Source organism: Aulonocara sp. 'chitande type north' Nkhata Bay, linkage group LG7 (assembly GCF_057382095.1).
Source record: "Aulonocara sp. 'chitande type north' Nkhata Bay isolate Kocher_YH1m ecotype deep benthic linkage group LG7, A_spYH_male_GT1.1, whole genome shotgun sequence".
Classification (NCBI taxonomy): domain Eukaryota; kingdom Metazoa; phylum Chordata; class Actinopteri; order Cichliformes; family Cichlidae; genus Aulonocara; species Aulonocara sp. 'chitande type north' Nkhata Bay.
The window spans coordinates 66,842,111-66,854,441 of NC_141350.1; the positions used below are offsets into that span (position 1 = coordinate 66,842,111).

General features: G+C 45.0%; 1 protein-coding gene across 4 annotated transcripts in view; it reads left to right on the forward strand.

The window, feature by feature from the left end:
- Positions 1-230: 230 nt before the first annotated feature.
- cmip (c-Maf inducing protein) overlaps positions 231-12,331 on the forward strand; it is a 49,756-nt gene continuing 37,655 nt past the window's right edge. Inside the window, exons 1-2 of one of the 4 annotated variants that reach the window (XM_086302091.1) lie at positions 4,419-7,234; positions 7,386-7,732. In XM_086302091.1, coding sequence (XP_086158217.1) covers positions 7,409-7,732 — 324 coding nt within the window. In that variant the 5' untranslated portion in view covers positions 4,419-7,234; positions 7,386-7,408. Of the gene's footprint in view, positions 724-4,418; positions 7,733-7,812; positions 8,029-12,331 lie in introns of those variants that run through there. The other 3 variants (XM_086302094.1, XM_086302090.1, XM_086302095.1) reach the window with 3 other exon arrangements.

Genomic DNA, 12,331 nt, shown 5'->3' on the forward strand with positions numbered 1-12,331 from the left:
GTTCTGCATCCGATCTGTGCCTGACCAAGTTTTCTTACTCGAGATGTACGCGATGCACTAAAGTTCATTTCTAAAACACAGACGTGTGCGACGTGCTCGAATTTGCACAAAGTTGTCCGCATTCCGTTCGTGAGAGTTCTCAGTACAAACAAGCACCAAGGAGGACGGGAGGGTGAATCATGCCTGTAAATGTGCTGATTCAGCTGAGAAATGCTGGGAAATATTATTTGAAAGCAGCACAGAGAATCTGCAGAGCCTCGCTGCTTTGCGTACCAGCATTCTGTTCAGTTGCTACTCGGGGAAGCTCTCTGTCGGCAGCTTCGCTCAGAATCGCAGCCAAAGAGCGGAAGGTCTCATAATGTGGATGCTGCACCAAGAGCTGAGCATGAAAGCGAAGCTGTTGATTTACTGCTTGACCGATGGCCACGAGCTGTGATTAATGACCGAAGAAGATCGTGGGTAAAAGTGTTGGAAATGAGCTCAAAGTAGGCCCGCTACATCTGACCGCGATGCCTTCACGGGCACCTACAAGGTGAGCTGTTTCAGGCATGTCCACCTGGGAGGAGACCCCTGGGTAGACCAGGACACACTGGGGGGCTCGTGCCTCTTGGGGATGGCCTGGTGTCCCCCAAGAAGAGCTGGAGGAAGTGGCTGAGGAGAGGCAGGTTTGGTATCTCTGCTTAGACTGCTGCCTCCACAACTTACACCTGGATGCTAATGAAGGTAGAAGTTGATGCACAAAAATATGCAGGAAATGACATGTATGAGCTCAGAGCCTCTGTTTAATGTGCTTCAGCAAAACCTACACGCAACTGCATTTTATAGTAAACTCCCCAACTTTACATTGTTATTTATCTTCAGGCCACTGAATCTCAACTATTGGTACCTGCAGGGCTAGTTTAATTTAGGAGGGTAAAAATTACGTTTTCATTGTTTGGTTTTGTTTTTACTTTTTCACAATCTGTAATGACTGTGAATTTCCAGAGAAATGGGATAGTCTTACACGGCCAAGCGAGTAACCTGATCTCAGCCCAGTAAGAACATCTTTGTCAGGCATTGGGGAAAAAACGATCCTGAATGCAGTGAGAGCACAGAATGGCTGTAATTCCTGAAACAGTTCGTGCGATTTCAGTGGAAACGGTCGTCAGATATTATTTCAAGATTATTTTCATTATTGCCGAGACAAACTCCATCCTTGATGGAACTTGCATCATTTCCTTTGTATTTTGTTTGAATTGATTTGATATACCTTTATTAGTCCCACAAGGGGAAATTATTTCCAATAAGACTACAGTAGACTCTGCCTGTTATAACTCGTCTCCTGAACAACACTCACCGGAGGGCCCGAGGTGTTGCAACAGGATGAGCTTTCCTTTTGAGGCACTGTTGGCAGTATGGTAGGGGTGGGGTCTCTACAAGAAAGGTGAGATGACCCAGGGGAAGGATGTGTAAACCTCAGAGGTGATACTGAGGTAGGCGTTGTGGTTTGGGACCTTTGGGAAGAGATTTTAAGCTCCTGCTCTCTCTTTTAACAGCCTTTCTCCTTCATAAGGACTCACTCGCTGCTTTGTTAGGTACACCATGCAATTATCTAATCAGCCAATCACATGGCAACAACTCGTATTTCAAGATTAAACCTCCTATCAGAATAGAGAAGTAATCTCAGTGACTCTTAACCTGACATGATTGTTGGTGCTAGATGGGCTGAGTGGTTCAGAAACTGCTGATCTAATTAATCATGTGTAGAGTTACCTGAGAATAATCTGAGAAATATACAGTAAGCGATAATTCTGGGTGAAAACCCTGCAAAATGCCCACTCGGGGTATGAACAGACCCCACTATGGCCCAGTACAGGTGTGAAATCTGTTTAGTGTGGACAGCCCACACTAAACAGAGAGAGGCTCACAGTGAGGGCCCGTGGCGTACCCACAGTATGCCCACATTATAGATGTGAGCTGCCCTACATTTTACACAGGTACGGAGGCCCAGACAAGATAACCCACACACAGCACAACTGTGGTTCAGATTAGTGGGGATATTTTTTTGGCATGCTTTGGGCCCCTCAGAAATAAATGAGCATAATTTAAATGCAGCAGCATGCCTGAGTATTATTGCTCACCGTGTCAGTCCCTTTATGACCACACTGTACCCATCTTCTGATGGGTGCGTCCAGCACACAGCGTCTCAAAGCATCTCAAAACTGGTTTCTTGAACCAGTTCTCTGCACTCCAATGGCCTCCACAGTCACCAGATCTCAAACTAGCGCAGCGCCTTTGGGACGTGGTGGAACGTGAGATTCCTGTCGTGGATGTGCAGCCGACAAATCTACAGCAACTGTGTGATGTCAACACGGACCAGAATCTCTGAGGATTCACCACCTTGAATCTGTGCTGTGAAGAAGGGCGTCCAGCCCGGCACTAGCAATGTGTTCATAATAAAGTATCTGTGGAGTGCATGTTCCAATCCTAATAAGGTTTTCTCATGCCCAAACCTTTTTTTTGTTCCCTGTGTATATATGAAGATGTGATCCCCCTTTGAAGTGTTTGAGGGATGAAAAAATGGTTATTTCCCACATTTTTAGGACATCTAACATCTTTTTTTTCCAGGTACAGGCTTGCACAGCCTATAGCTTGTTCAGTAAAATCAAACTTATGTCGGCAGAGTTTAAACGCTCTCTGAACCTTTGCTCTCACTGACACTTACATGTTTGTAAAAACACAGAAGCGACTGGTGTCGCTTTGTCTGTAATAACTTTCTGTCTCTTTGTGGTTTTTTGTAGCTCCTTTTAGTATCTTTGTGTCTCTTTGTGGTCACATTGCATCTCTGTGGGGTCGTTTTCTCTTTTGTCTTTGTTGTTATTTTAACTTTATGTTTTTTACGTGTCTGTTTGCATCATATTGCATCTCGATAGGCTGATGTTTTCTCTTTAAATTCCATCTATTTGTATTTCTCAATGCTGAAACTGAGTTCTGTCACTGTCCAGTAACAAATGCGTAGTTACTCTTACTTTGGAGCCTCATGATGTCATTAAGTACACAGAACACAATCGGGCTTGGCACTCTCTATTTTTTATGCCTTTTTTCTCATCATTTTCATCAGTGATATGTTCAGGATGTTGAATGTAATACTTAAGAAAAACCACAGAGATCACACTTAATCAAAGGGAGATTACCCATGATGGATAAATATCGCCACCCCCTCATCACCTGTGCATTTGTCATTCAAATACATGTTTGTATTTCTGCTGATTTGTATGATGCACAGATAAACGGCCTCTGTGGGTAGAAGTTCTGCCATGAATGTGACTAAACAGGTAACAGAGCTGAAATGCACAGAGGGTTAGGAAAATCAGCCATTGCCTTAATGTAAAGCATCTACCTGGAAAGCATTTTTTATGACCCACCTGTGTATGTGAGTAAGTGGAAACATGAGTCACGGTGACTGTCAGCAGTGGCTGGGGAGGCATGACTCCGGGGCTCGTATTGTTCAACATCCGCTTGGATGAGACATCTATGACGGACATTAGCAAGTTGTGGCAAGTTGATCTTTGCGATCCAAAATAAACCTGTCGGGGTCCAAAGCTGCTCTGGTGGCTTTTTTGATGGACGAGAGTAAAACCAAAGATATACAATATCCTCTGACGGCTGCAGCATTCATTACATTCCTTCGGATGTGGACATAATCCTGTTGGTTAGTCATTCTGCTGGGGCAAAAATATATTTAGTATTTTCATGACTAAATACATTTTTGAATGATAAAAATCATTATTTACTAATTTTCAAATATTAATATATTAATGTAAACACAGTAAAATAGCAATAAAATGTTTGGGTTTTGTTCTTAAAAAATTATGTGGAAATTCCGAACACAAAGCTTCCGGGAAAGAAAATGCAGCTTTGGGAAGCTGAAATAGGCACAATGCTACTTAAACCCTATTGGCTGGCATTTACAAAGTGTTTTTAGGATGATACCTTAAGGTATATCTTCTGTTTGACCTGTTAAAACAGGCAGTTTCTAGCATTTTTAGACAGGTCTCACGTGTTCACGGTTTTAGTCCCTAACCCCTGCGAATACCAGGGGTCAACTTTAATTTGAGAAAGTCTATTTATTCTAGGCTTCTCAAAAAAACTAAGGGAAAACTTGATAAACAACAATAACTGGAAGCTGTCTTTTTGCAAACAATCAAGATGGATGATTGGATGACTGAGAACCGACACAGACACATATGTGCACTGAAGAAGCAACAATAAAACAACATCCAACGAGTGATAGTTTTGCAAGTGCTCTCCACGTACCATTGCTCTCATCTTGTCCCACCTCACTCATGTTTCTCTAGTTTTACCTTTTTGTCTGTGTCTTTGTCATATCGTAGCCAGTAGACTTTTATAAGATCATGCAAAGTTTGCTATGTCTTGCAGAACAGCCTCATATGGAAATTTCAAGTTATTTTCCGCCATGTGATTCAGCTAATAACAGAAGGATTTCATCATTTGTGAAGCCATGCTGAAAATACTCAGCAATTTGTGCATTCATGACCTGGTAGGTTAGTTGTAACATTTGTAGCTGAGGGCTTTAGCTTCCAGGTAACAAGGAAATGACATAATTCACGTAGATTACTGATTGGCAGCGCTAAGTCAAAATTTCGAGTTATGGATACTTTTTTTTTAGTGGAGGCAACAGGCTTCCAAAGCCTCAAGAGTCTGGGAGAGATAATGGGAGATGGGCCGTAGAAGGCCATCAACCCAGCAGCAGGACTGGTATCTGCTCCTTTGGGAGAGGAGGAGCAGCGAGACCGCTGCCACAGCCCTATAAAATGACCTTGAGTGGGCTACTTGGATGCAGGTTTCTGACCAAATTGTCAGAATAAGACTCCACGAGCACAGGATGACGTCCAAACATCCAAATGCCAGTCACACAGCACATGTGACAGATGTTATGGCACCTATGTAAATGTACATGCTTTTTGTAGCAGTTGGGTTTTTCAGTTCTCCTTTGTGGTGGCTTGTCACATTCTTGCTGATGAGACTCTTTGTCTGTCTTCGTCTGTCTTGCATGCTTTTGAGGCTATGCACAGATTTTAGATGAGGTTTCGGTTCAGGGACTCTTAGGGCCACAGGAAAGCCTTCAGCTTGCACCTGCTGACATATATAAATTCCCCTCTTGCCCCTGCAGGCAGTCTTTTATCCGTCAAGCTCGGGTCCTACCGGAGGCCTGGGAGCTTGAGGGTCCTGCGCAGTATCTTAGCTGTTCCTAGAACAGAGATCTCGGATGTTGTTCCCGCGCTCCGATTACCACTGGGACCACTGTTACTTTCACCCTCCACATCTTCTCCAGCTTCTCGTTTCCCTTCTTTCTGATGTTGCTGTCATCTGGTATCGCTACATCTATCACTACGGCCATCTTTCTCTGCTTGTCTACCACCACTATGTCCGGTTGGTTAGCCATCACCAGTTTCTCCGCTCGATCACTCGAGAATGACTTCCATGTCATGGCGTTCCATGTATGCCCTGCCTGCTAGCATCTTGCACCCTGCTGTTATGTATACTTCTTTTATGTTATGGAGCTTGTGCTCAGAGCTTGTTCCTGTGCTGCCATGATTAGTCCCTCTGTGCTGTCTTTCAGTTCAACTTTGTTCAGCCACTGGTAGGATTTCTCAATTATTAGCCACTTTAGTCACTTCTTCTATCAGATATGCTGTGCTCCCCTTTCTCAGGTTGCTGCTGCCTGAGGTATTCACTAAGCACACTATCAGTTGTGGCCATCTTCCAGATGTAGGCTACTCATGGATCTGTTGTTTCCTCCTGGACAGCGGCTCTGACACTCACTAGTCCTCAGCCACCTTTCTTCCACGTAGCACACAGTTTCAGGGTGCTGGATCTGGGGAGAAAGCCCCCATGTCAGTCAGAGTCAGTGGCTCCTATCTCCTCCTTTGGTCAGCTTATTATCCCAGCAGGGTACCTGATCACCGGCAGGGCTTAGGTGTTCATTGCCCAGATCTTGTTCTTCCCATGCAGCTGACTCTTCAGGACTTATCTGACCCTCTGCAGGTGTTTGGTGGTTGCAGCTTTCATAGCAGCCTCTTCATGATACTGATTCATTTTTGCAAAAGATTCAGGTTCAACACATACTGGAATATAATGCAGTGAAGCTCTCAGGCTTTATGTTCTGCTTTCAAATAATCATTCCCAGCTGCTGTCATATTATCATAACTGCTGAGTCTATACACTTAAAGGGATCATTTACTTTTCTGTCCGATCTGGTTTCAGAATTTATAACAAATGATATCCAACATATAGGCCTGTAAATACAAATTTCTTCATTTTATGTACATAATGTATATTACTTTAAAAAAAATCAATCCCTTTCCTTTCTGTTCCCCATTTCTGTTCACAAAGTTGTCTCTGAGAGCCACAGAAAACGAACCTCTGCCTTTGCAAATGGCAGATGCATCTAATCTGGCTGTGGGGGCAGATTTCGATCAGCAGCTCGGAGCTGTGTAAACTGCCCGTCGCCTGCACGCATCAGCCCGCCAGCGATCGTCTTTTCCTTCCCTGGAAAGTGACGACGCTGCATCATTTCCTCAGAACTGGGAAAAGAAAATGAGGATTCGCCTGAAGTCGCTGCGCCCTCCTCCATTTTTCTGCGCGCACGGGGGAGGAGGGTGAGCGAAGCTCGAGCGTGCGCCCTCGGCAGACACTCAAGCGCAAAAGACACACGGCTCATCCGCTCACCTCCCCATTGACGTCAGTCCGGTGTCACATGAACGAGCGAGGACCAATCGGCTCGGCGCTGCCGGAGAGTGCTGGCTGCTTTACACCAAGATAGGGGGAAAAGACTGAATAAAAGGAAACCGTGCCAGTTAGCTTGTAATGACCACAAAATCCCACGGAGGAGCCCACGGTCGCCGCCATTGGATACTCGTCCCGTTTCCTCGTGAATCCCGCACGTTTCTCGCTGTGGATTATTGCGTTTGGAGCCAGGGCGGACGGAATGGATAAGGCCATGGCCCTAACATATTGAGTAGCTCGTTGGTGGCGGTGGTGGAGGGGGAGGCGAGACGCGCACCGTGGAGACAATTTATGGGGCATTGTGCGGGGAGGAAAATGGTGGATTATTTGCAGTGTGTCACGAAAATCTCCCCACATCTGGATCTCCTGCCTTGAGACACTGATCGGTGGCGTTTCTGCGCCTGTCTACAGTAACCGAGGTCGTGTTGTAGCAGTTGGTTGGTAGGTAGGTACCCCCCTCACCCCCCACCCCCAAGCTCGATCTGAACGACCTCATTTTAAAAAAAAAATTATTATTATTAATATTGGTTTTTTACATATTCATGTCGGATTGTCGTGTCGTGGCGACGCGCTCACTCTCCCCTCCTTGAGAGCAGAAACTGTTGGATTACAGACAACTATGGATTTCACCAGCGGCGGCGGCGTTGAAGGCAGCGAGCCGCACAACAATCAGTTCTACCAGTGCGAGGAGAACAAGCCTCTGCTGGCGGACATGTCGGAGAGCAATAACAACACGAAGCTGGGCGCGGGGCCGTGCAAGAGGTCCCTGCATCACTGCAGCAGCAGCGGGATGCGATACAAGCTGCTCCATGAGGGGGACATCCAGGTGTGCGTGGTCAAACACCCCCGCACCTTCCTCAGCAAGATCCTCACCTCCAAGTTCCTGCGGAGATGGGAGCCGCATCACCTCACGCTCGCGGACAGCAGCCTGACTTCGGCCACGGTAAGGAACCTTCCGGCTCTCTCACACACACACACACACACACACACACACACACACACACACACACACACACACACACACACACTTTCCTCATAATATGCTGCGTTTCACATTCCAGTTTTGCTGTTTGCCTTTTCGTGTCTGAACGCGCACCCAGATTACGCACAGTCTGCTGTTGACGCAGTTGGAAGAAGGCAGCCTGTCACTGCTTTCCCTCCTGCTCCTAATCTGGAACCCCTCCCCGCCACGCCTCCATCACTTCTCCTCACCTTCCCGGGACCCTGCCGGCTTCCCAGGTGCCTCTCTCTCGCTTTGAGCTCGTCCTTTGACTCCGGGAGGGGTTGTTGCGTTTGGGTTTTAAATATTAACAGCTAAGATCTTCTTCCTTTAATGTGTTGGAATAAAAGCCATCTGTGGGGGAGGGGGGTTTAGGCTTTAGGTGTGTAACATGAAACCAGCTGAAGGTCTACTCCAGCAACCTGACCAAACAAAGCGCTGCTGCTTCCTGCCTGTCAGAGGGAGGCCAAGAGAAAGAGGATGCTCTGACGGGGTGACGTCTCTTTGGTCATGTGATCACATGGAGGCTCTTTCCTCTGCGGATGTGCAGGCCTATAGGTCCTGGTAATCAGCTGATTGAGCCAATGAAAACAGACCTGGATGGGATCTAATGGGATTGTTTAACCAGTAGACATAAAGGAGGAAATCCAGCAGCTTCCCCCTTTCAAAAGAAACAACATGGCCATTATTTTAGGAGCTGAAGAGCCTGGAGGAATCACACACTCTGTAATTACAGCATTAACTGCAACAGGACCCGCGTCAGTAGGGATCAGTTGTAATTGTTAGCAGAACAATTAAACCCTGTGATTTCCCCCTTCTGTTGTTATCATCTCGTGACATTTTCCTCAAAGCGTGTTTTATCAGCACACCTTGTTAAAGGCCCTTTGGACGTCTGCCTATCACACCCACGCTGGAGGAGTTTGCAGAACTGCTTGCTGCAGTGTGCAACACCTTGGCAGCTGTTATTATTTCAGAAAAGACTTTCCGATATAGTTGATGACTTTCTGAATTCATGCAAAATATCACATTCGAGAAATCGTAGAGCTTTCAGGGAAAATGGATATATATATATACGTCACGGCTCAACTTTTGCCTTACACTGATTGTTGGTCGCCTTTTTGCATTATCTCATAGGCGTAACACAGCAAGTCCGTGACACCCTGAGATATGTGCGAGGAATCAGGGGTTATATGCAAGTGTTTTCATTTACAGGATGAGGTATCATGAAACTAGCTGATTAATAGAAAAATAACGTGCAGCTCTTTTGATAACGACTCCGTAGTTATTTGTGTAACCAGCCTCTGCAAAAGCAATTATTGCGGTTAATTCAAAGTTACCACGTTACTGTTAACATCAGAGTTGCCCCTTTCCAGGGCACCAATATGAATATGTCCTTAACGGTGTGCCAGGTTAAATACCCAGTGCCATCTTGTGGTTCAAAGTGGGATTACACAAAAATACATCCCATATTTTTTTTGTAAATCTCATTATTTATTCATTGTAGCCTCAAATACAAGATTTGTAAGAACGGTACTGATGTATGATGATGAAATGATACGTTGTCCTTTTCTTTTCTTTGCAAGACACAAATCGCGAACACATTTTCCCAACGTTTGTTATGTGCAGATATTTACCAGTAATTAAGATATTTTGATCAATGCAGTTAAAAAAATAATTTTACTGTCACATAAACTTCCCTCTGTTCCTGACAGGGAAGTTGCAGAGTGCCCCCTGGTGGGCAAAAGATGTAACATCAACACTTACAACATGGCTGAAGGGTGTTTCTTTCATCTCTTCTTTACTTTTTACATTTTCATTTATCAGCTGTTATAAATGCAGATACTGATAGAGCGCTGCTATATTGGCCCCACTTGAATTATTTTAATTTAAATTGATATTTTGTTGGTATTTTGGATGTAAAGCCATAGCAGATGTTTCTTTAAAATCTGCTGATAACTTCAGAAAATGTTTGCAGTTTGAAGTAATTGTATAAACTATAATTTAGTAGCTGGGAGGTGTGTGGGGGGGATTTCTTCGGTTTTTGACTTTGCAAATTGTAAAGTTCCAACAACCCTGGGGTGCCTCTGTCAGTGCGCCCCAGGCTGGCTGTGGCTACAACGTAGCTGCCATCACCAGTGTGTGAATGTGTGTGTGAATGGGTGGATGACTGGATGTGTAAAGCGCTTTGGGGTGCTTAGGGACCAGTAAAGCGCTATATAAATACAGGCCATTTACCATATTATCCAATATCTTGTATATATTAATTTAAAGATAACAAAGACATTTAAACAACACTTGAAATCAAAAAATATTTGAAAATGAAAAACTAACGGTTTTTATAAATGTGTAGTACACTCTGTACTGGGCTCAGTCTTAGAGATGGGGTGAGGAGCTCGGCCTTTCAGGTGCTCCATAATGGGCTGGCTGTGGCTCAGCAGGTAGAGCAGGCCATCTACTAATCGCAGGATTGGTGAGCCAATTCCTTGGTTGCTCTAGTGTACGTGGCAAAGTATCCCTGGGCAAGAAACTGAACCCCGAGTTGCCCTTGATGCATTGATTGGAGTCTGAATGTTAGACAGTAAGCAGCTAGATGGAGAAAAGAAGTGCCTATATGAATGTGCGTAAATGGGTTCAGTCCATGTATCGTTATCATATCGAAGGGATCAAGCAGAGGCATCAGACTAAGATGCCTCCTGGAGGCCTCGTAGGTGAGGTGTTGTGGGCACCTGTAGCTGGGAGGAGACCCGGGGCACGCTGGACAGGTGTCCCTCAGCTGGCTTGGGAACACCTCAGTGTCCACCCCAGAGGAGCTGGAGGAGGTCTGGGCATCTCTGCTTGGGTGGGTCTGGATATGCGTCAGAATACTGATTAAAAATAACCACACTGAGGGGTCATTGTCATTGTCTGTGACCCTCGTGCTTTGTGAACACTAGTCGTGAAACTATTGCAGCTGAGAATGCAAAAACAACCTGCAGGTATCAGTTAAGCCTCCACCTTTTCATGCAATCTTTTTAGTTTTATTTTCAAAAGCATTAAAAAACAATAATTTTCTGATTGAATCTTTTAAAACTGCAAACTAGAAGTCAGTTCATTTTGGACATTTCTGTCCTGCTCTGACAAACCTCCTGACTGCATGCTGTGTCGTCTGTTTTAATATGACATATTAGAAGCTTATTGGCTGATGTCTCATATGTTATCCTGTAAATCGCTCAGCAACAAACAGCCCTTCACTCATATTTTCTTACCATACTGCAAATACCAAGTGGTGTCATTTATCACAAAATGTCTGTTAGCCTGCTTCGTTTCAGGAAATCTACCGTGTGACGTTAATGCTGCTTTGAATTATGTCACATGTGGCGTTTATTCAGAAATCCTCATGCAGCAGCGGTGCGCCTGCGAGCCGTCTCCTATTCTTTGCCCCCGTAGAGGCTGAAATCTGAGCAAACAGGGTTTTATTCAGGCCGGGAGCGTGAATGTGCACGTCCTCAGTGGAGTTTTTGTGCCCAGCGTCAAGCGGAGCCGGTATGTGGGCCGACGAACAATGCTGACCCATTTGCTCTGCGCTCTTCCAGCAGGGCTGCTTCCACAGAGCGTCGACTCTGCGTCTCCAACAACATCCCCACGCTCTGCAAATAACCGAGATGATTGTGAGGACAAAAAGCTCTGTGAAACTGAGCGCCGCTGCCAAGAGGGTTTCACCTGAATTAAATTAAAGTGGTTGCCATTTTTCTAAAATCCTTCTCATGCGTACACAAGTGTAGACAGTTGCAGTCACTTAGGCTTTCACTCATCTGTTAAATGCTTTTTCTGTCTCTCGCTGAGTAGCAGGAGGGAGGGTTGTGACTCACTTTTCATTCCTTGCTTCGACAGACCTTCCTGCCACGGCTGTGCTCAGAAGCATAACCTACATCACATTTATGTAAGAAGGCTGCAAAGTGCAGGAAAGCACTTCCTATATCACGTCTCGCTCACAAAAGGCGAGAGATGAAAGGAACCTGATTATTTTGGGTTCATTTTAGATGGTGAGGTTGAACTTGGCATTTAAGAATCGCTATCTCGCATGTCCTTATAGGTGAAATATTTAGCAAGAAGCAACATCGCTGATCTATCTTGGTGTGCGTTGGTGTGACCCATGATGTCACTTTTAGAACAGATAAACTGGTTACATGGAACTTTATTTTTTCACAGCATTGTGCTGGACTGATTGAGTCGGAGCGTTGGAGACCATGTTTCCTTGATGGAACGAGAAAAAACAACAACAAAAGATGGAAAATGAACACAAATGCGCTCAAAATGACTGCACGAACACGCGACAAAAGAGCAAAAAGGACCGTAAAAGATGAAAAATGACCACAGCCTCAAAAAGACTGCAAAAGATGACCAAAAATGTTGTAAATGACATTTTTAGTCATTTTTAAGTGTCTGAAGAACAAACAAAAGGACAGAGGCAGACCTGAGGGACGTCCTGTTTCTCTAAGAGAAAACTAGTCTTGTAGGTGGTTTCAGGTGATTTGCTGTGTGGCGAATCCTAAAGTGTGAGCG